At 42.0% G+C, this 25,356-nt stretch overlaps 1 protein-coding gene across 3 annotated transcripts in view; it reads left to right on the top strand.

The window, feature by feature from the left end:
- The window catches only part of LOC149172951 (coilin-like), a 373,642-nt gene that overhangs the window by 303,560 nt on the left and 44,726 nt on the right, over positions 1–25,356 (top strand). For all 3 annotated transcript variants that reach the window (XM_089424468.1, XM_089424467.1, XM_089424466.1), the window contains 3 exons: positions 306–377; positions 484–636; positions 737–1,028. In XM_089424468.1, coding sequence (XP_089280594.1) covers positions 306–377; positions 484–636; positions 737–1,028 — 517 coding nt within the window. The remainder of the gene's footprint in view (positions 1–305; positions 378–483; positions 637–736; positions 1,029–25,356) is intronic.

Genomic DNA, 25,356 nt, shown 5'->3' with positions numbered 1-25,356 from the left:
GGAAGTATAAATTTGGTATAGATATATGTAATTGATATTGGAAAAGCTGCAAGTTCAAATTCAAATTTTAGTAATGTCCAATATCCATGAATGACCAAAATGTCAGTGAGACTTGACTGTAAAACATGCACTAACTTCTATAAAGGGACTGTATATTGCATCTTCCAACGGAGAGAACAGTACAAGTGAAGTTAACTGTAAATCTATTTCATCATTTTCATGTGTTAAGGATAGTATTTTCCACACATTCAGCCTGGTTCTTTCATAACTGTAGATTGATGAGCATTATGTTATTGCTAGGACAGGAAGGCGACATAATTGCATACCGTTTAGTGGAACTATCTACTTCATGGTGTCCAGAACTTTCTAGTTTCAGAGTATGTTCTCTTGCATGTATCCTGGCTGCTGGGTATTAATCATAGTGGTTTTTCCATTCTGCATTTTTCTTCTATAATTGTTGCTTAAATAACTGTCGTTTTTCAGGTTGGCACAGTTGCATGGTATGACTGTGAATCCAGTAAGATCAGATTGACACCAGTTTCAGAGTATCCTTTTCTATTCAAGAATTCTCATGGTGAAGAAGAAGATGCTGATCAGACAGGCATCTCACCTTACAATGACGATGGGTCGTTAGATGTAAAAAGTCTGTCCCTCTGTTAGTTCTATGATCTATCAATAGCAATTGTTTTTTAATGAGTGATGACATTTCCTGTAATTTTTGTTGTAATCATTACAGATAGATTTTGCATCACTTGTTGATGTCCGTTGGGTACATCAGCACAAGCCCAGTTCTGAACCAATTCATACTGATGGAGAAAAGAAAATCTTTAGTAATGATGCAAGTACTGGAGTTCCAGTTGCTGAGGAACCTAGAACATTAGCAACATATGCAAATGGTCAGAGAAATCTGAAGGGTGATGCCAACAAAACAAACTTCCCAATCATTGAAAAACTTGCAACTGGAACACATTTAAATGTGGAGATAAATTCAAAGGGAGACACGACAAATCCTCCAGCACATACTGAAGGTAATAAGTACAGTTTTGGTTTCTTCTGGGGTAATTTTTTAATCTCTAGTTCACTAAATATGGTTAATTCACGCAGTTTTATTTCAGATTATCAGCAGTATTATTACAATACCAATATCCTTGCTATATGTGACTGATTTCCTTTAATGTTCTATAAATCTTTACTCTTTTGAAAGGCCACTAAAACATGCCTTAGTTGGATTAAATATAAAAATTGGTCAAAATATGATAAATTCCAATTATTACTGGAGCAGAGCTATAATTCTACAAACGTAAAAACACACGCGTATTCACTCTTCACTCGCCCAATCTAGTAAAACAGTTGCAATGACTTACACAGAGGGTATGTGTTGAATTGTGTAGCCTTGGAGGTACTCCACAAACCTAAGAGATGGGTTTGTGAAAAGTTTGGTCACAAAAGGGTTTGTGGGCAAAGAAACCAAGTAGAGGGGTTTAAAATCTAAAAAGAAATTAAAAGGAAAATTATTAGTTCCTAAGTCTAGAGAACCAAAACCCCAAAGTCTAGAGGGTTTCTAAGAGACCAAGGTTACTTGGGAGCAGGAGCGAAAACGGGGAGTGGAAGTGGGGGCGGAGCAACATTTTCAGAAGCTCCCGGTTTGGGAGCGTTTCCGGGAGCGTTTTTTATATAATATATAATTTTTTATATTTTGATGCATATATGTCAACAAAAACATATAGAATGATGAATTAGATATAAAAAACATAAAATACATAGATTGAATCATATAACAACAATCATCTAGAAGCTATAATCTTCATCAATGACGTTGACAAGTTAGTAACATACAACGTATTGAGTCTCATGATTCATCAATCTCAAAGTTTCAAGCTTTCAAATTCAATATATAACATTTATCATAATTGATCACCAAAGTTGTACTTGTAAGTTAAGTGTACCCATTACAACAATGAATATCTAAAATGAAATGAAACAACCTTCAACTTTCACGAAGCATTATATTTATAATTCATTACCAATGAGTTATAATTGCCAACCTCAAACTTTAAACTTAAATTGTCATATATTGTTTACAAAAAATATCATAATAAATATGAAAGAGTCAACAATTATTAAAACTACTAGAAAGTAGAAAAGACAAGTAAATCTATTATTTACAACTTCCTCTTGCCATGAGAAATTTTTAATTTCTGAGCAGGTCCTGGTGGTCTTCTAGGAATCTCCTCCCGCACAGTTCCATGACCAGAACCAGAAGGCACATGCCTTCCACATGAGGATGTACATGAAGGCGGCAATAACAAAGGAACAAGACTTGGAACTCGAGCACTGGCACTGCTACTGGATGGTGTGGTGGCATGGTTGTTGTTGCTTCATTTTCATCTCTCATAAGTTCTGCTTCCAATTGTTCAAGATGTATAGTGCCATCCTCCAAATTATCGTCCTCTGGGTGGTTGTCGCAAATTTTATATGTTGGATCCTCATAAGCTCAATCACAATAACGACTCGACAATATCAAGTTGTAGTGCACATAAACTAAGCTTTCTGCCCGGTTTTCATTGAGTCTGTTTCTTCTCACATTATGTATGACGATGTAGGCGCTCCAACACCTCTTTGCAGAAGAAGTATTTACAACCTGTGAGAGAATTGTTTTTGTCAATTTTGGCAAAAGTCCCATACCGCCATATGCTTCCCACCATGTGAGAGCATCAAATCGTTGAATTTTCTAAGTCTATCCATTAGAAAATCATTATGTATTTTGCTGATCTATTTCTCCTACTTGTCTAAATTCTTACAAGTTATTTAACATAGTTAAATACCAAAATAAACACAATACATTCACAACATCTACAAATCATCAAATGAAAGAAAACAAGCACACAAGTGACACCGTTATTTTTGGACCAATGTCCCCGGAAAAACCCAAGGCGGGAAAACTGGTGCAATTATTCAGAGGGTTTTATTATTATGCAGTCTATTTGAGTACAAATAGGTTCCTAAACCGGCTCGCCCGACAGAGAAAAATACACGACAACAATACCTCTATATCCGGAAACAGGTATTCAGAAAACCTGTCCCACGAAACCCTCTCCGACACAATTGAAGCTCAGCGTTGGCCCTTCTAGCCACTGCGTCAGCCTTCTGCTGACCTGCATCAACCCCAGGACCCTCTACATCAGCCCTCTGAGGCACTGCGCAGCCTTTGGGAGCCTCTGTGTCACTCCCTCTACCCTCTGCGTGGATGACGTAGTCTCTCTAGGCTCTGCATTGCCTCTGCTGGGCTCTGCGTAGCTTGGAGTGGTTGTTGCTCTCGCTCTCTCTGCTTCTGTGCTGGTCTCCCAGTATTGTCCTTGCCTCTCTGCCTCTCACTCACTGCGCCTCGCTGCTGATCACTAATTCAACTTTGCTTAGCAACCTCACTCTAGCAAAATGAATGACTGATCACTCCAGTGTATCTTCCTATTGACCCTCAAACCTCCTCTTATACTTTTCCTGTTGGTCCTTCAATGACCGAGATTAAATCTTCAATCAATGGCTAAGATTAGATTTGGCTCGATCCATGACTTTTGGAGCCTTCTAACCCAGTTTTATATTAATATCCATTAATATTTTATTTTTCCTAAGTTTAGACTTAGTAACTTCATTAAAAATATTAATTATTTTAATATCTCCCAAACCGGTTAGAATCTGCCCAAACCATTTCTGGGTCTTGGAGATCTCATGTGCTTTAGCGTCTCCACCAATTTTCATGGATAGAGCACATCCGATGCTACCCAAAATCAGCACTTCCTCTTCGCGAGGACTATGCTCTAGTAATACTCCATACTGAGTATCACTCTGATTATCCAACATCGATACCTGTGCTAATGCTAGGCCTCCTCACCCAACATCCTTTGCACTGCTGCATCCTGAACTGCTGCCCATGGCCCTGCCACTGCCACTGCTACATCCATACGACAACTCCCTTTGCATTTGTGTTGTTGCTAGTCCATCCTCCCAACACTGCATCTGCACTGCATCTCCCTCTCATCATGTTGCATCGTGTTATTGCACACTGCTACTGCACTGCAAATCAGTTACTGAGAAGTAACTAACTGTTCCACCCAACTTCTGACATCCCTGTCAGGCTAGAAACACTCCTGATGCTGAATCTCCCTCTTCCGCTAACAAGTGCTCCCTCGACTGACCTCTGCGCTGCTCCAACAACTCCCTGCATCTCGCACCATTGCACACCTCTCTATGCCATCCTGCATTGGTGGAACACTCCTGTGCCTCTCGCATTGTTGCAACCTGCTAGCCTCACTTTGTCCGAGGACTCCTGCATTGTAGCATTCTCTGCAGCTTCATCCGCATCCGTCTCTACCCACATTCGCTAATCCTGCTACTCCTCTTCGGGGCTCCCGTAGCAAGGTATAATCCAAGAGGTTGGGTACCTCAAGGATCCTGCCCCTCATCGCTTGTAGTCCATCTGACTACAGCTTGATGTCTCCCCACTTCTTCTCAACTGGCACCTGAGCACTCATGGCACAATCATCATTCTCCTCGACTTCTTTCTCCGCCCTTGCTGGCGCAACCTTGGACTTAGAAGCCTCTCCCTTGTTCTTCTTCTTAGGACACTGGTTTGCAAAATGACCCAGTTCCCCACATTGGAAGCACTTGACCTTGGAGAGGTCCTTCTTCTTCCTCTTCTTCCGCTTTCCTGCAGATGCTAGAGCCGCATCCTCTTCTTCCTCCTTCTTGATCCTGACCCCTTTGCGACTACTCCTCGCCTTGGTCAGCCATTTGATCTCTTCTTGACGAAGAGCCGCCCACAGTTCCTCCCAATCTAGAAGACTCATCCTACCCAGTATGCTCTAGACAAATACTTCCCAATCCTCTGAGATTGCGTTCAGTGCGGTCCTCACCATCAATTCTTCATCTGGCGTGGCCCCTATGGAAGTTAGCTGGTCACAAATCTCCTTCAATCGACCGAGAAAGACATTTATCTGCTCTCTCTTCTGCATCTGGTATGCCCTTAGCTGATTCTCCAGGAGCATCTTCCTTTGCATGGAAGTATGCTGGTACAATGTTTTCAAGGCGTCCCACATCTCCTTTGCCATTCTCGGCAATATGTGGTACCACATGATCCTTGACCCCATCAAGGATGATGCACTTAGCCTTAGCCATTTCCTCCTTGTACCTTTCATTAGCTACCGGGTCAACTGGGATAGCTATCACTCTCAATATGAAGCCCTTGATGCGACGTATGTCTAAAATGGACAAGATCCTGGCCTTCTAGACCACAAAGTTGGATGCTCCGACCAGCCTATCCTGATCTCTCAGCCCATTCACGACCATGTTGCTGCTTTTCTTTCGACTTCTCTGAGTCTCTCTACTCCCCCCTGGAAATCCTCTGTTCGACTCCTGCTGAGTCTCGATTTCCCTCCTGGTAATCGTTTTGCCAACATCAATTTGCCCCACTCCAATCGTCTAACACTGGTCCAGATTCCTTGGCTAGAAATCCGCCTTGGCAACAACTCCCTCCACCTTGGTTTTGCCCTGTTAGGTACTGTTCTAACCACAATAGCCTACCAGCTTCGCTCTGCAAATTACCCACAGCCTCCTATGCCCCAACAACTGAAGGATTGAGCCACTTGGCTCTGCGCAATCCCGACACCGGCAAATCAGCTCCCTCAGCCAACTGCGTCAGCCCTCCTAGCCTCTATGTTAGCCTGATTCTGCCTCCCTCAGCCTCTACGCTGCCTCTCTTTGGCCTAGACTGATGACGCAGTCCCTTTGCGTCACTCCTTCCTCTGTTGCCTTTTGCAAGGATCAACTCTGTCACTTGGGACCGCTGAATCTGCTGTAAATACTTTGCTCGACTAATGCCTTCAATTATCCTATGATCTGCAACCACACTCTGATACTATGTTGAATTTTCTAAGTCTATCCGTTAGAAAATTGATCTGTATTCTGCTAATTTATTTCTCCTACTTGTCTAAATTCTTACAAGTTATTTAACATAGTTAAATATTGAAATAAACACAATACAGTCACAATATCTACAGATCATCAACTGAAGGAAAACAAGCACACAAGTGACACCGTTATTTTTGGACCAATGTCCTCAGAAAAACCCAATGCGGGAAAATCGGTGTAGCTATTCAAAGGGTTTTATTATTATGTAGTCTATCTAAGTACATCTGGGTGCCTAAACCTGCTCACCCGACAGAGAAAAATTCACGGCAACAATACCTCTATATCCGAAAACAGGTATTCAGAAAACCTGTCCGACGAAACCCTCTTCGACACAATTGAAGCTCAACATTGGCCCTTCTAGGCACTGCGTCAGACTTCTGCTAACCTGCGTCAGCCCCAGGACCCTTTGCGTCAGCCCTCTGAGGCACTGCGCAGCATTTGGAAGCCTCTACGTCACTCCCTCTGCTCTCTGCATGGATGACACAGTCTCTCTGGGCTTTGCATTGCTTCTGTTGGGCTCTACATAGCCTAGACTGGCTGTTGCTCTCGCTCTCTCTGCTTCTGTGCTGTTCTCCCAGTATTGTCTCTGCCTCTCTGCCTCTCACTCACTGCCCCTCGCTGCTGATTGTTGATTCAACTTTGCTTAGCAACCTCGCTCTAGCAAAATGAATGACTGATCACTCTGGTGTATTTTCCTACTGACCCTCAAGCCTCCTCTTATACTTTTGCTGTAGGTCCTTCAATGGCTGAGATTAAATCTCTAATCAATGGCTAAGATTAGATTTGGATTGATCCATGACTTTTGGAGCCTTCTAACCCAGTTTTATATTAATACCCATTAATCTTTTTTTCCTAAGTTTTGACTTAGGAACTCCATTAAAAATATTAATTATTTTAATATCTCCCAAACCGGTTAGAATCTGCCCAAACCATTTTTGGGTCTTGGAGATCTCATGTGCTTTAGCCTCTCCACCAATTTTCATGGATAGAGCACAATTGATGCTACCCAAAATCAACACAAATCTATCTCTATCTTCCATTGCATGTAAAGAACCAAACAAACCAGTGCAACTGAAGTATCTTCCTAATTCAAGACATAGATTAGCACACTCCTCCCTGTCAGGTACCAACTTGTCTAATGTTTGCATATATCCTGTAGATACCTCTTGTTCTGTATGGGGTTTGACCCTAACCCCACCCCCAGGTGCAGGTTGTGCAACCAAGATGGGAAGTAGCATTGCGACATAAGGATATATGCCAAGGCATGTAGTGGAACATTAAGTTTATTCCAACGTGCACACACACAATTGTGAATCAGTGTATACAAGTTGGGATCATCTTTCTGAACAATATCTTTTATTTGCCCCAACATGGCATCGATCTGCTCATACACCTCCCCAATCACTGGTTTATTTGTATCTGCATAATGAATCATGTGATAAATGGGCTTGGTGAATTCCAATTCTTGCCTCATACGTGCCCAAAACTGATTATCAAGAGCGGTCTCCTCCACGTGTTCAAAACCTTGCTTGTCAGTTGTGTTTGTAGTCCTTTCTTTTAATACCCACCAGTGTGGACTTGATACCATGCTGGCTAATGACTCTCTTACCTTCAAAAGGCACTTGAAGGTGAGGTAATAGCTAGCAAATCTAGTCTTCGCAATCTTCAACAACTCCAATCTTGAGTGATTGCGGAAAAGCCCATGGGTATTGCTATGATTTGTAATAAATTTTATCATTTGTTTGTCTCTCTTGTACAAATCCCCAATCCATTTGTATTGTTGGTTTTTTTCTTAATAATATCATGCATCAAAAGGTTCATTGTGTGAACCAAACACCTAGACCAAAATATGTTGGGGTATTTATCCTCAATAATTGCTCCTGTTGCCTTACAATTAGCAGCATTATCAGTGATGACTTGGATGACATTTTATGGCCCAATACGTTCAATTGTTTCAATTAATGGTTCTACAATGTTAATGTTGGTCTTGAACTTCTCTGCGTAATCATATGCTGAAAGAAAGATGGCACCACTAACAGACACAACAAAAACACTTATCAATGGCTTGCCTTTTACATTTGTCCATCCATCAGATATAATGGATACCCCATGCTCAGTCCAAAAATTTGTCATTCTACTGAAAGCATGTGATATTTTTGCTTTTTCATTATCACGTCCAATAGTTCTAGCTTTGTCATACCCAGGGCTCTTGTATCCTTTAGGGGCATCATTTATGGCAGAAACCATTTCATGCCAATAAGGTGACTGAAGAACATTGAATGGTATCCCACATGCATAGAGAAACCAGTAAACTTTTGAATCCACATCATACCTACACCCTTCATCAAGGGAATTTGATATGGTTCTACGCCTTAAAAAGATGTTTGGTGACCCTGTGCTTCCATATCCACTGCCATGGGAGGATGCTGAAGGAGTTCGTTGTGCATGTTGATGTGATTGTGAGCTTGGTTCAAAGAAACCCTTTGATTTTTTATATTTGTATTGGGCTTCCTCCTTTTCCCTTATGTATTTGGTTCTATCTATTGCTGGCACACTTGCACAAGTTTTGATTCCTATTGCTTTATCTTCATCCCATGGAATTTTCCCACAGAGGTGCCTTCTGGCATAGGTGTATGAATCTGTGTAAGTTTTGTTGCAGTGGGGGAAGTCAAATTTAGTGGTTCCACCCCCTTTACCTGGTTCAGGCCTAGAAACATATTTCCACAATGGGGATTGGTCATGTTTATTTTTTTGGGATGAATCATGTTCACTCTCTTCCTCCTCACCAAGGTATTCCTCTCCGGGGTTTTCATCAAATCCACTATAACCCACTTCTTCATCCTCTTCTTCATGATCAACCCTCTTTCTACTCTCCAACATCATAATAACCAAAACATGAACCAAGAAGAAAATGCCAAGCCATATAACAATGATGTTTGAAATTTGAAGTTTTGAATCTGCAAAAAAATGGAATGGGAAATAGAGAAAATTTGTATTTATTTATTTAGCAATGAACATAAAAGAAAATGCTAGATTAGAGTGTAAGTCCTACCTCTTTGGCCTTCAATCGCAAGTTCCAATGTCCCCTTGCTAGCTCCTCAAGCTCGTCAAAGCTTCTCTCTCACCAAGGTTCTCTCTCCAAGCTCCAAACTCTCTTGCTCTCAATGGATGAAGTGAATAATGGGAGGGAAGAGGGTCTATTTGTTTTCCCCTCCTCCCCTTTCCCTCCTTTTCCTCTCTCCTCTCTCCTTTCCCTCCCTTTCCTCACTCCTCTTCACCGCGCAGACATTTTTTGCACCGGACGGGAGCGTCTTTTCAGAGGGGGAGCGGCCAGGAGCGATCGCTCCCCGATTGCTCCCCCTTTGAAAAAAATGCTCCCAGAGCGTACGAGAGCGGTCAATGAGCAAACGCTCCTGACCGCTCCCTAAAACACTCCAACAAAACCAGGGAACCTTTTTTTTCTCGGGAGCGCTCTCTCGACTCGCTCCTACCTGGAGCGCGAATTAGGATTGGAGACGTGGGGGGGGTGCAATCCCCCGTAACCTTGTAAGAGACTAGAGGAGAAGCTATTTAACGAAGCCTAAGAAAAGGGTAGAGGCGATCAAGTGACAGGGAGCTCATTTGATCAAGGAGGGAGGTTGAGATGTAGCCCTAAAGAAGGCTGAGCTAGGAGGCCGAGTAGGGCTACTAGTAAGGGCTGATCTAATCCATAGGTGCAACATCCTCAAGTGGCATCGAAGATGATTTGTTCTTCCTCAAGGAGCCGCAACAATGAAGGAAGATCTGACCCAAGTTTGCCGAGCATGTGGAGGAGGTCAATCAAATTTGCGGCAACTGAGTATTAGTATGGTTTCTGTGCTTGAAACCCAGGAAAGGCAGATCTAATGAGACCTGAGATCCATGTTTTGTGGAGGAGAACGACTGGAGATTTGTAAGGAAAGGCTGAGCCCCTAACCAATCTGGAAAGGAGGCCATAAGGCCTATGCATTTGTAGAGATAAGTGTTGTTTCACCTCAGGATATAGTGTAGAATAAGGAGGGCTCATTGGGTTATGTTAAGGGTTGCTATAGGACTAGATTGTGTAGCCGTAGACCCTAGATTGCAGGCTGAAGGTTTTGTTGTAGTAAGAATGACAGAGGATAGGCTGAGCATGTGTTGAGGCTTGTGGAATGGCTGCAAGAGTTCAGATGACGTGGAGGAGAGTTGCTCATTGGAGGGGCTGATCCTAAAGTATGTAGAACAGCAGAAGCTTTGCCCCAGTTGAGGGATTCTTCAAGGTCAATTTCAGATCTCTAGTTCTGCTCCTATGTAGCCAGTCTCTGTGCACAAAGAGTGAGGGATCTGACCCTCAGGAGAGCTAAATGTATCTCAGTTTGTAGGGCCACATTCCTCTAGGGTTGTGCAGACATATCAAAATGAAAATAGGCCATAGATCATGCAAATAGGGCAGATGTGCGAGTCTGACTTGTAGAGAAGAAGAGCGTGGTTAATGTGATGAGAAGGATGGCCTAAGAACAGTGAGGGTGTTGATTATTAGTGGCTGTTCAATTGTGCCCTAAGATTTGAGCAAGATTATTGAAAAATTTAACTAGTGTCGGTCTTCATAATTGTATTTGAGTCATGATGTAATGTATTTGTCAAAAGAAAGAAAAGTAAATTTTATTATAAAAGAAATTGACTTATTAAATCATGGGTTTTTTGCTTGGGTCAATGGTTCTTAGGTCAAAGCCTCCATTGTTGGCTTCTAGAGTTTATGTCAAGTGTCCTTGTCCATGTCATAATTTAAAAGACCCTTCTTGGGCTTCATCTATCAAGAAAGAATTTTATTTTGATGTAAAATAGGCATTTTAGGTCTCCTCCACCAAGTCGGCCTCAAGAAGGACAACTCTGCCTCATCAAGGGAATTCGACTTCACACAAACACTATATAAAAGCAGTAGTTCGACTCATTTGGAGCACTCTCACTCAACAAGTTCGATTTGCAGTTGCTTGAGGCAAAAAAGATAACAAAGTTACTGGAGAATGATTGAAGAAGCTGGAAGACCAAAACCGAGTTCTTGGGCAATCTATCACTCACATGCGCGAAGTTTCTGGATTGTCGCTGGGCCAAAATTCTGAAGTTGCTGAGGTCGAAGTTTTGGATTGTAGCTGGGCTGAAATTCTGAAGTTGTTGGGGTTGAAGTTCTGGATTGTAGTTGGGTCAAAATTTTGAAGTTGCTGGGGTCGAAGTTCTAGATTGTAGTTGGGCCGAAATTTTGAAGTTGTTGGGGATTGAAATTTTGGGTTGTTGCTGCACTAGAGCTGCTGGACAAGAAGAGACTGCTGAAGTTTGCTTAATCATATTGGAAGGATGACTTGGTGGAGGAGGAAGGTCTTTTAGGTCTAAGATCTTGGTGCATCTCAATTTGATTTACTAGTGGAAGAGTTTGACCGGGTTTTCCCCTATAGAGGGGTTTTAGCTCTATCTTGTTGATTTTTGGTAGCATTGGATGTGCTCTAAGTCCCAAATTTTGCATGGAGGCCCATAAACATTTTTTTTTTAAATTATTAATTATTTTTAATGGGCCCTAAGTCGAAACTTAGGCAAATAATATAATTAAAGGGTATTAATATAAACTGTGGGTGTAACTTCTAGAAGATGACGAGGATCAAGCATAAATAATCTTAGCCATTGAGTAGCTTCTAATCTGGCCGTTGAATGTCAACACAAACATTATTTAAGGAGGCTTGAGGGTTGGTTGGAAAAATGTACAGAGAGTTCAGAGAATCAATTTTCTGAAGCAGAGCAGCTGCTGGGAGATTTTCGATAGTGGGCTATTGTAGTGAGGGGCAGGGATAGTTGGGTTGGAGTATCTTCTCCAGGACCTAGGATATGCAACAGAGAGGCTAAGAGACACCAGGAGGAGGCAGCGTAGGCCCAAGAGGGGTTGACGCTGGGCGAGAAGGGCACACGCAGAGCTTGACACTGAGCCAGGAGGGCTCACGCAGACACTGTGCAATCTTCATTGCAAAAGTCCGAGTTTTCTGGGGGAGTTGACATTTCTAAGTCGGGAGGCCTGGAAACTGCTCCAGAGGGAAAACATTTCCCAGTTGAACTGACATAGAGCCTTTTAAGGTTGACACAGGGTCTACATGGAGCCAAAATAGAGATAGTCAGGGACAGTTGGTTTAGCTACTAGAATAGCCAGGATTTGTCGAGTAGAGTGAAGTAATCTCACTAAGGTTTTCTGCCAGTTTATTTTCTCTGTAACTAGATTGCCGGAAGGGCATCCAGAGTTGTATTCATAAACTACTGCTTAATAGTATAAAACCCTAAGAGTTGTTGCATCGGTTTTCCCACATTAGGTTTTTCTAGGGACATTTGTCTAAAAAATATTGTCACTTGTGTGGATTTTTTCTCTATTGTTTTGTTCTTCTTTTGGGCAAATTAATTAATTAAGTGAAGGATACAGTTGTATTAGCTTCGATATTTGCTGTAGGAAGCAGTAAATAATTTGTTTAAGTAATTAACAAATAGGAGAAGTTTAATCAGTTGCTGCAGTAGTAGATTCGGGTGAGGAGTCTCGAATTTTCACATGGTATCAGAGCTAGTGTAGGTAAAGCAAGAAGAACAGTGCCAAGGAACCCAATGCTAAACAGAAGAGGGAGATCGAAAAAGCTGCAGGAGGCCGTAGCTCGAAACCCCAGAGGGTTTACGCAGTCCTAGCCGGAGGGTTGATTTTCGTGGCAGTCTCTTTCTAAGTGAGTTGACAGAGAGGAAGGACTCCCAGTTCGAAAGTTTGTCGTGGTAGAGGGAGCAGCGCTGAAGCCTCAGCGTGAGGAGAAGCTGGTGGGACACAGTCTTTTCTGCAGGCAATTTTGCTGGGCAAAAAGATGTTATAAGAGAAAGAGGAGCACAGTGAGGGAACTTTTTCCTTAGTAAGACTTCCTGCCAAGATGTCTGTTTTCTCATTAGCTAAGCAGCAGCAGTGAGAAGCAGAGAGGAGATTTTCAACATTTGTGGCAGAGATGGAAACCAGTGGATTGAGGGATCAAGATAGGTTGGATGGAGCATCCAACTATGTCATTTGGAATGCTAGAATGTCGTTCCTTCTAGATGAGCATGCCCTCAAAACATATGTCGACAGCGTTGTGCCTATGCCTGCAAATGCAAATCCATTGAAGAAGTACCAAGATAAAATGGCAAATGCATAAAGAATGATCCTCGACGGAGTGAAGGATCATGTTGTCTATCACATCGCTAGCAGAGGGACTGCTAAGGAGATGCGGGATGCGTTGTCTATGCTATATCAGGGACCTTCTGAGCAATGAAAGATGTACTTGGAGCAGAAGCTGAGATCTCCTTAGATGCAGAAGGGGGAGCGTGTGGATCCATTCCTCACGAAGCTTCAGGAGACCCGTGATGAGTTATCTGCTATGGGGTCTACACCTCAAGACTCAGAGTTGGTTAGACTGGCCCTCAATTCTGTCTCAGTTGAGTGGCAAGTCTTCGTCCAAAGTATCCTGGGCAAGGCAACTTTACCAAACTGGGATGAGATGTGGGAAACTCTGAAGCAAGAGGAGTTGAGGAGAGACTTGGTCAAGTGTAAATTTGACGGAAGTAGCAGCAGTGGGTCGAAGCCCAAGGAGGAGGAGGATAATGCAACCCTTGCATCGAAGGGTGTTAAAATTGGACAACTAGGTCCAAACTCCATGTTCTCATGCTCAGATTAAGAGGCTAATATTTTTGTTGGATTCCTCTTTCTGAGAGGTGTAAAATCCATATAAAAATAGTCTTAATCCGATGAGCAGAACTTATATTTTGAATTTATTATTCTTAATAAATTATATGTGCAAGGTCAGCCAGTTTTGTAATGTAGGCTCACATGCCGAACAGATGTGTCACACACCCTCATTGATGGATATATATACAGGAAAAGTTGGAGAGAATTTAAACACAACACAACTCACATATTCTCATCTACTGGTTGGAGGGTTGTTGTGACACATGCTGGGCTGGCTGACCAAAGGAGACTTTGCTGGTTGAAGCATCCTGTTGAACACATTCATTTTTTTCTTGTTTCTGATTTGTCTTCTGTAAGATCTGCTTATATGTTCTATCTGCATTTTGCTTATCTACTTGTATGATTGCTGTGAGAAAAGTGAAATTGCTCTTAGCATAGAACATCTACAAAACTTTACATGGTATCAGAGCTGAGGTGAAGAAAAACTCTATCTATAGCAATCATCATCGAAGAAAATGGATTCTTGAGTGATCTCCTCTCCACGTCTGGGTTTTTGGAAGGAGAGAACCAACAGATACGCTGGCCCAAGGGTGATGCCCTAACCGCAGGAAGCCGCAGTCATATAAGGAAAAACCGCAGTAAGGTTAAAGGTTAACATGTGTTCATATAAGGGACAACCGCAGTAAGGCTAACGTAGCTGCAGTCAAGCCGCAGTCATGTCTTACAAGGAGGTCTGGACGCAGTGCAAAAGGAGACCTGTAGCTGTCAAGAGGAGTACTAATACGCAGTTGAAGAAATAATGAAGCCGCATATAAGTAAACACAGGACATAAAGAACAGTTATGATACGCTGTTCATATATCCAATATTGTTTATGTTGTATACGCAATATGGAACCACTTTATACGCTGGGAATGGTTATACGCAGTCAGAGCCGCAGTCCATACATATATACGCTGGAATAATGAAGCCGCAGTCCATACATATATACGCACAGTTAATATAGCCACAATCTTTGGAATGAAGACGCAGTCCATACATATATACGCACAGTTAATGAAGCCGCAGTGAAAACCTATGTGCAGTCACGGAGACAGTCATATGAACTCCGATACTTCTGATATTTTGAAGAACAGTTACATGATAAATGTCGGAACTCTGTCCACTATAATAATCATACTATTAAGGGAATGAAGCAGTAGTGGAGCCGCAGTCTAGAACGCAGAAATCACACATGCTAAATCACGCATGGAGAAGCAGGCCCGCATTAGGGTATGACTGCACCTCGACGGGGGTATTAGGTACAGTCATGACCAGAACTCGAAGGTATGATGAGGAATGCAGACATGGAGACATTGATGCGATGTAATGAGATATGCTGACATTAAGACACTAAGTAACGTAGCATAATACTGTTATGCATACGCTGATATGTATACGCAAACGCTAAAATCTAACGCAGTTATGGCATACACTATTCTTGAAAGACCTAGCCGCAGTTCATGAAGAGATACATGGAGACATATACGCTGTCCACAGTTCATGAAGAGATACATGGAGACATGTACTCTGTCCGGAAGACATACATCCACGCAGTCTACGCTATCATGAAGTCAATATACGCTCAGGTATGGAAAACCTATACGCTGGGCAGGAAATGAAGAAATCCACGATGGATCCGTTGTCACATCACGTTGATCATCCAATGTGATGCCTGAAACATCAGCAGCCCTAAATTGGATCCGTTGGAATCATTACACGCAGCCAATGTGATGCCTGGAACAACTGCTGTCATAAATTCATAACACACAGTTAATAAAGGGTCCATACGCAGTCATGAAGATACCCTTACACACAGTTCATATATATGGTGTTCAACGTTGCTCATGTTATTACACGCTGTTCATATGTATATACGTTGTTCATGTTATGCACAGAGATATCCATATGCAGTCATAACAACTATCAAGGTATGGGGCTGTTATAAATTCCTATAGCCGTAGTCATGCATACATATATACGCTGGGGTGATACAAGTTATACGATGTATGCTCATATATTCTAAACTATGCTCATGACAAGGTATATGCTGGTTATGGCAATAAATATCTATGCAGGCAGAAGGACGTATTATCATTAGGATGCAGCTATGATATAATGATGCATGGGCAGTATGAGAAGTATGATGCATATGGGTAGTATGAAGCAGCATAAGGCATATATCATGTGCATCATAATGAATTAGATCATGTGTATGGGTAGAACAATGATGCATGGAGCATGAACAACATCATAGTAAATATAATCATGAGAATGGTACAATTGTGATGAATGATGCAACGGGCAGCATCATGATGGTGCTTCACAGTTAAAGGCAGCACATGATGAGCAGCACTATGAGATCATGTGGATGGCAGGACAAATGATACATGTGTATGTAAGGGCTGTGCTGAAGGAAAACATACAAGGGGACCTTTCCCCTCAAGTGTCACAAAGACATCTGAGATATTGCAACTGGTCCATTCTGATCTTTCCGGTATGTTGCCTGTAACATCCCTGGGGGGATGTTCTTACTATATGACATTTACTGATGACTTCTCTCGCAAAACCTGGATATACTTCTTGAAGAAGAAGGATGAGGCTTTCATGTGGTTCCGTACCTTCAAAGCCTTGGTGGAAAATATGACCGGAAAGAAGATCAAGATTTTGAGGACTGACAATGGCACTGAATATGAGTCAAATGAGTTCAAAGACTTTTGCAGAGAAGCTGGCATTAAGAGCGAGACTACCACTGCATATACTCCTGAGCAGAATGGTGTTGCTGAATGCAAGAATAGGACTATTGTGGAAGCTGCCCGTGCCATGCTATGTGACCAGGGTCTTCCAAAGTTTCTGTGGGGAGAAGCTGCAAATACTGCTATGTACATTCAAAACCGATGCCCTCATTCCGCTTTGGACTCCAAAACTCCCGAAGAGTTTTTCTCTGGTAAGAAACCTGATGTCTCACATTTTAGAATTTTTGGATGTCCTGTCTATTTTCATGTGCTGAAAGAAAAGAGAAGCAAGCTGGATGCTACTGGGAAGAAAGGAATGTTTGTGGGCTACAGTGAGACTTCTAAGGCATATAGAGTCTATGTACCTGGTCAAAGGGAAGTAGAGATAAGCCATGATGTCACTTTTGACAAAGATGCTTCCCTGAAGAAAGTAGTAGATCTTCCTAGATCTGAAGAAAACCATGAAGAAAGACCTGGAAATCTGGAAGAACCCCAGGATGAGACTATGCCTGATGTTGAAGGGCAAATGGACCCTATTGATCCTTCCCCTTCTCTAGGAAAGAGGCCATCATGGCTCAGGGACACCCTCGAAGATGCTGAGGGTCATGCTGCCCCAAGGGGAACATTCCAAGAAAGCAAGAAGCCGTGTAGATACCAAGGGTATCTAGCTGCCATGAGTACTATTATACAATCTGAACCTGGATCTTTTGAGGAAGCCATCAAGCATCAAGTCTGGAAGGATGCTATGCATGAAGAATATGAGGCTATTATGAAGAATGATGTCTGGGATGTGGTCCCGAGACCGAAGGACAAATCTGTTGTCACCGCTAAATGGCTCTACAAGATTAAACATGGATCTGATGGGTGTGCTGAAAAGTTTAAGGCAAGATTTGTTGCCCGTGGCTTCTCTCAAAAGGAAGGAATTGACTATGACGATATATTTGCACCTGTGGCTCGATATACCACCATCCAATCCATCATAGCCCTTGCTGCTACGCAAGGATGGAGTCTTCATCAGATGGATGTCAAGACCGCTTTTCTGCATGGTGCAATAAAGGAAGAGGTGTATGTAGAACAACCTCTGGGATTTGAAGTTCAAGATCGAGACACTTATGTCTGCAGGTTGAAGAAAGCCCTCTATGGGTTAAAGCAAGCACCCAGAGCTTGGTATGAGAGGATGGATAGTTACTTGATGAAGCTGGGCTTCACTCGAAGCAATGCTGATCCAAACCTTTACTTTAAGGTTGAGGAAGGAAAGCCTCTCATTCTAGTGTTGTATGTGGACGACCTCTTCCTGACAGGTGATGACCCTCTCATTCATCAATGTAAGAGGGAGCTTGCTGCTGAGTTCGAGATGAAAGACCTAGGACTGATGCACCACTATTTCCTAGGCCTGGAGGTCTGGCAGAGACCTGGAGAGATTTTCCTTTCTCAAGGAAAGTATATTGTGAAGCTTCTAGAAAGATTTGGGATGGTGGACTGTAAGTCCGTGTCGACACCAATGGAACTCAACTTTAAGAAGTTGAGTGGCAGCGCTGCAGGGCCTATCTTGGCCAATCCTACTGAGTATCGTCAACTCATAGGAGCTTTGATGTTCTTAGTGAACACCCGTCCGGACATATGTTTTGCAGTGAATACTTTGAGTCAACAGATGGTTGAGCCTCATCATTTTCACTGGGTTGGTGCCAAGAATCTTTTGAGATATCTTCGGGGCACGATAAACCATGGGTTGAGATACACTGCCGGGAGTGTGATACTCCGGGGATATACTGATGCCGATTGGGCTGGCAGTGTGGTGGATCGTAAGAGCACATCTGGATGCTGTTTCAATCTTGGTTCTGCTTCGATCTCATGGATGAGCAGGAAGCAGAAGTCGGTGGCTTTGAGCACCACGGAGGCCGAATACATTGCTGCTAGTATGGCCTGTTGTGAAGCAGTTTGGTTGAGGAAGCTCTTTAGTGAGCTGTTCCAACATGTGCTAGATACCATTGTAATACTCTGTGATAATCAGAGTGGGATTCGTATGACTGAGAATCCTGTGTTCCACGACCGATCCAAGCATATTGATATCAGGTACCACTTTATCCGGGATATGGTACAACGAGGCGCCGTAAGGCTCGATCATATAGGAACTGATGAGCAGGTCGCGGATATTCTTACTAAGCCCCTGGGGAAGGTCAAGTTCCTAACCTTCCGTGAGAGTCTTGGTGTCGTGGAAAGACCCTATGATGTGGGTCCTGTTGGACGATGAGCTCTGGGAGCTCTGGGGGGCTTTGGGGATAGCTTCTCGGAGCTATAAGCACTCATAATGCTTCTGCCCCACCCTTGTGATTATTGAGCTGGTTCGCCACTCATTTAATCTGTGCCCAGTATGCATCCTACCCATTGAGTTCAGGGCTCATGGGAAGTACCTCTCATTTGGCCAATGAGGTGTGGAAAAGCTAGAGACTATTAGCAAAGACTAATGGACGCATCAGAGATTGCCGTACTCTCTATCTAGGATGGCATGGTCCAACCACTTGATCTGGGATCAAGATTTGTGAGGTCTGGGACCTCTGGACTGATTATGTCAGTCGGGGAATGATGTCTTTGTGACTGACCCACTTCTGTTCTGAAATAAAGAAGCCAACAAAGCAAGTTTCGGCGGGATGACTCACGATGTTAATTGCACTAATAGATGGAGTTCTCCCTAGTTGAGAGGGAGTGTTAAAATTGGACAACTAGGTCCAAACTCCATGTTCTCATGCTCAGATTAAGAGGCTAATATTTTTGTTGGATTCCTCTTTCTGAGAGGTGTAAAATCCATATAAAAATAGTCTTAATCCGATGAGCAGAACTTATATTTTGAATTTATTATTCTTAATAAATTATATGTGCAAGGTCAGCCAGTTTTGTAATGTAGGCTCACATGCTCAACAGATGTGTCACACACCCTCATTGATGGATATATATACAGGAAAAGTTGGAGAGAATTTAAACACAACACAACTCACATCTTCTGATCTACTGGTTGGAGGGTTGTTGTGACACATGCTGGGCTGGCTGACCAAAGGAGACTTTGCTGGTTGAAGCATCCTGTTGAACACATTCATTTTTTTCTTGTTTCTGATTTGTCTTCTGTAAGATCTGCTTATATGTTCTATCTGCATTTTGCTTATCTACTTGTATGATTGCTGTGAGAAAAGTGAAATTGCTCTTAGCATAGAACATCTACAAAACTTTACAAATGGACAACAGGAGTAGCGAAGACGTAAGAAGGACGTCTCGGAGATAAAGTGTTTCAGGTGTTGTGGGATGGGTCATTACGCAACTCAGTGTCCACTTAGGTGTTGATTTGGGGTAGCATCGAATGTGCTCTAGCCATGAAATTTGGTGGAGAGGTTGGGGCACATGAGATCTCCAATACCCAGAAAAGGTTTGGGCAAATTCTAAAAATCAAGATATATTAAAATAATTAATATTTTTAATGGAGTCCCTAAGTCTAAACTTAGGGAAAATAAAATATTAATGTTCATATTAATGTGTATTAATATGAATTTGTGTTAGAGTGGTACAAAAGACATGGATCAACGCAGATCTAATCTTAGCCGTTGATTAGGGACTTAATCTTATCCGTTGGATTGTCAACAGGAAAAGTATAAGAGGAGGCTTGAGGGTCACTTGGAGATCACACCAGATGATCAGTGATTCTATTCTCTAGAGTGGGGTTTGCTAAGAGAGATAGAATTAGTGATCGGGAGAGTATCTGAGGGGCATTGAATACAAAGGAACAAAGAAAGCAGAGATTGTGCCGGGAGAGCAGCATAGCAGCCAAGGAGGGTGACACAGAGCCAGAAAGGGCTCACGCAGGGCCACGCAGAGGCAGCAAAGTGCTGCGCAGAGCACCAGAGGGGCCAACGTAGCTGATGCAGAGGCTCTTGAAGCTGACGTAGGGCCTCCTGGGGTTGACGCAGGGCCAACGTGAGACAGTGAGGGGTTGACGCAATCCATATTGGGCAGATGCTGGGGTTGCAGGAGCAGTTTTGTGCTGAGGATTTGCCGGAAGAGTTTTCCGGGGTTTTAGCCAGGAGATTTCTCTCAAATTGTGAGGTATAGATGCTATGGAAATTCTCTGTTGGGTAGGCCAGTTACGACACCCAGATTGTACTCTGATATTGCTTAATAAGAAAACCCTCAGATAGCTGCACCGGTTTTCCTGAATTGAGTTTTTTTGAGGACATTGGTCCAAAAATAATGGTGTCATGTGGTGTGTTTGTTCTTGTTTCTTTTAGTTGCTGATCTGTAATATGTTGAGCATGCACTAGTGTTTATTTTCAATGTTTACTTTGTAAATAACTTGTTAAAGGGAAAATAAAACAAGTAGGTAGGAATAAATCAGTAAACTTAGAAACTTCAACATTAGGAAGAAGAACAAAGATGAGAAGCACGATCCAAAGGCTGCACTCGTGAAGATCGAGAAGGAGGAGTTCGCCATGATAGTTGAGATACCTCCAGGAGGGAGGTGGGTTGATTTGGAGCTGTAGTTCGAAAGAGCTACAAATGGGCAGGATCCTTGAGGATCCATCCTCTCTGATCAATTCCTTGCTACGGGAGCCCAAATTAGAAGTAGTAGGATGGATTAGTGTCGGATGGTGTCGAGGAGTGTCAGAGAGACAGTTGCAACAACTAGGAGGGTGAGAGACTGAAAGATGCAGAGCAGCGTTGGAAACAGTGCTGATGGCACCGAGCAGAGGTCAGCAACAACGTAGAGACTAGCAACAGTCAGGTTCCAACATTCACATGGTATCATATTGAACACAATTAGTTCAGTAATTTGGGATGCTTTTCCATCGCTGCTGTAGTAGCAATAGTAGTTTGTAGTGCAAAAGCAGTTGGCAATGGCAGTGGCAGTGTTAGCAACATCACAGATGTAGAAATTCAGAGGGAGTTGCAGTACTGATGCAGTGTTGACAGTGGTAGGGTCAGTAGCAGTATAGATGCAGCATTTGCGTAGTGGTTGGTGGACAACATGTCAGACATTAGCAATGCAGAGGGAGATGTTACAGAGCAAAGTGATGCTTCAACAAGTTGCATTGCTAGAGCACATTCCTTGCTAAGAGGGAGTGTTGATTTCTGGTAGCATCAGATGTCCTTTAAGGCTCAAATTTTGCAGGGAGGCTTATGCACATGTATTCCAAAGAACCCAAAAAGCGTTTTGGGAAATTCCACCCAAAAACAATTTTATTAAAATAATTAATTATTTTTAATGGGCCCTAAGTCTAAACTTAAAAAAATAAAATAATTAAAGGGTATTACTATAAACTGTGGGTGTAACTTCTAGAAGAAGATGAGGATCAAGAAGAAATGATCTTAGCCATTGATCAACTTCTAATCTAGGCCGTTGAATGTCAACGAGATGATTATTTAAAGAGGCTTGAGGGTCACTTGAAAAAATATACAAAGAGTTCAGAGAATCGATTTTCTGAAGCAGAGCAGCTACCAGAAGATTTTCGATAGTGGGCTATTGCAATGAGGGGTAGGGATAGTTGAATTGAAGTATCTTCTCCAGGACCTAGGATAAGCAACAGAGAGGCAAAGAGACACTAGAAAGAGGCAACACAGACCCATGAGTGGTTGATGTTGGGCCAGAATGGCCCACATAGAGCTTGACGCTGAGCCAAGAGGGTTCACGCAGAAGCTATGCAGTCTTCAACATAGAAGTTCGAGTTTGCTGGAGGAACTGACATTTCTGAGCTGGGAGGGCTGGAAACTGCTACAGAGGAAAAATGTTTGCTAGTTGAGCTGACGCATAACCTTTTGATGCTGAGGCAGGGCCTACGCAAGGCCAACATAGAGATAGCCGAGGACATTCGGTTCAGCTGCGAAACAGCTGGGATTTGTTGGGTAGAGTGAGGTAATCTTACTAAGTTCTTTTGCCAGTTTATTTTCATTGTAACTGGATTGCCAGAAGAGCATCCAAAGTTGTTTTTCTACCAATTTAATAATATAAAACCCTCAGAGCTGCTGCACCGGTTTTCCCGCATTGGGTTTTTCCAGGGACATTTGTCCAAAAAACACTATCACTTGTGTGGATTTTTTCTCTATTGTTCTGTTCTTGTTTTGGGAAAATTAATTAATTAAGTAAAGGTTGTAGTTGTATTAGTTTCGATATTTGTTATAGGAAGCAGTAAATAATTTGTTTCAGTAATTAACAAATAGAAGCTTAATTAGTTGTTGCAGTAGTAGATTCGGGTAAGGATTCTCGAATTTTGACATGGTTGAGTGCCTATATCTCGTGTCGTTGATCTTCATGCTTTGTTTTGTTGATTGCTTGATGAAACTAAGATAAAAGAAGTACATAATAGAAGCTAATAAAACTACAAGAATATCACAAGTAATTATCAACATAAGAAAATCTTTCTGCCTTTGTGATTTTCTAACAAGGATGAGCCAGATACTAGGTAGAACATCAAGCCCTAGATCAGAGCGTTGCAAGAGGGCAACTTTAGTGGTAAGAGGGAAACCCCCAAGCTCTAAGTTTGATCGTTAATGGAGTAACAAGAATGATAGTAGTCGGTATGTTGAAGACCTTATGAGTTGGCAGCCTTGATGGACTAAGGAGCAGCTAGAGGGCATATCATGTTGAGCTATGATCGATGACCTAAAGGATTTCTATAGACTGATAGAGGAAGATTGAGGTGTTGCAGATTTAGAGGCAAGAGGTGTTGGCATTGATGGCAACTCACTCACAAGTCGGTTCAGTTTTGATGGAAGGCAACCCACAGTGTAACAGATCCATTCAGATGTAACAGGTTATTGGTACAAAAGAACAGGAAGATGGAACTAAAGTCTACTAATCAGAATGAAGAAGTTGAAGGTAAAGGATGGTGAAAAGTAGTTTAAGATGTATACGCAGGTCCACTTAGTCAAAACATTGTATACATGCAGGTCCACAGAACAAATAGAGTGTATACGTATACACGCACTCATGTAAGAGGAAAAGTGTGTACAGGTTGGAAAATCAATGAATTTCAAGAGTATAGAATACCAGGGGTCAATACCATGGTATTAGCCCACAATATTGAGTGGAGTAACGACTATTTGATCCTGCCCAAGAATACCACGAGTCCTAAATGGTTTTGGTTCGAGGTGTTGAGAAAGGCCAAAAACTATATAAGGAGGAGAAGATCATTAGGCCAAGAAGTACAAGTGAAAAGGGTTTCTAAGGAATACTTTTGTCTGAAGTATATTTTATGTTGTAAGGGCTATGTTGGTGATTTGATTTGACATATTGTGTGCACCTTGAATTCAATGTTGGATTAGGATCATGAAACCTGAAATGACTTATCGTTGAATGATTTGATATTGGTTGGGCTAGATTTGATTGTGTACACCTATTTCATTCTTTAAATTTCATAATTTGAGTTTGTCTGAAGTCTGGCATAGCAGCGAAGTTATGAGTTAATATTTGCAGATCTATACGCTAGTTCGTCTCGGTAAAAGCATGTGTACACGCAGGTTCTACTCTTTCAAGTAGCTTATACAAAAGAAAAGCCTATTCTTCAAGATCTGACTGATCTGTTTGATCAGTTCTGTTGTTTTACTGTTGTCTGTCAATGAAGTCTTCTTAGCTGTGAATGTAAAACTGAATGCATAAGGAGTTTGATATCTGATTGATTGATTGTATAAGTGAGAAGGGTGATCTTTGCGGCCTGTGTAAAGCTCTGTAAATTGACAGTAGATGTTCAGTATATTGCTGGTTGGTACAGACTTGATTCAAAAGTTGATTAAAGGAAGTAGTGTATACACGCAGGTTGGGTTTAGTAAAGTAGCGTATACATTCTGATGTATGATTTTTGAGGTTGCAGCTGGTTCTGAATGATGATGCAGGTTTCTGGGTTCAACACAGTGTTCTGGTGACAGTGTTCAGATTAACTGATTGTTGGTTGATGTAGTTTGAGTTTCAAAGTTTCTGATGGGTCCAGTATGGAAATTTGATGAAATGAGGCCTTGATGTATATTGTTGTGTGCCAGGATTATCCAGTTTGAAAATTTATGAAATGTGGTCCCTGGAAGAAGAGCGAAGGTTGTAGCCTTCTGTAGGCTAACGCCAAGGTACTAGTAAACACATTGGCTAGTACAAGAACTAGGGGGTTGCAACTCCCTTCCAGTAGAAGCTAGAAAACGAGAGAAGGTTGTAGCCTTCTGCAAGTGGGTGTCTGCGTACTGGTATGAGTCTTCACCAGTACAAGATTGTACACAAATTTTCTTATTATTAAAAGAAGATAGAGACGACAGCAGTAGGTGGTTTTCACCCACATTGGGTTTCCACTTTAAATTTTGATGTTCCTGTGTGTTGCTTATGTGTGATAGTTTATTCTGTTTTTACTGCACTATTTAATAAGCTACTGATGCACTGGTTATAGATCAACACATGATAAATTAACTAAATCACAAGTTCTCTAGGTATACGTTGGAAACACTAATCACAGTAGCGTGTACACGCTAGATCACTTCACAAAAGTAGTGTATATAAATCTGTTTGGGAAATGAATTATTGATTTGATAATACTGATTCACCCCCACTCAGTATTATTTCGAACAATTGGTATCAGAGCAAGTCCTTCAAAAGAAACTTGATCACTTGAAGGAAGATCTTTTAAGATGAATAATCACGAAGGCGTGGACCCATCAAACCACCAATCTTTAATGGGAGCAACTTAGTATATTGGAAAATAAGAACTAGAGCCTATCTACAATCGCGAGGAGTTGATGTTTGGGAAATTGTGGAAGGAGGATATCAATTTCCAGTAGCAATTCCTACAGACTTTGCAGATAAGAAGTTATACGAAACCAATGGCAAAGTTGTCAATACATTATTGGGAAGTCTGTCAGAATCAGAATTTGTCAAAGTCAT

This window comes from Pinus tabuliformis, chromosome 4_2, assembly GCF_031772625.1.
Source record: "Pinus tabuliformis cultivar Carrire ecotype Pingquan chromosome 4_2, CPIR1, whole genome shotgun sequence".
NCBI classification, from domain to species: domain Eukaryota; kingdom Viridiplantae; phylum Streptophyta; class Pinopsida; order Pinales; family Pinaceae; genus Pinus; species Pinus tabuliformis.
This window is presented reverse-complemented; position numbering and strand designations above follow the sequence as displayed.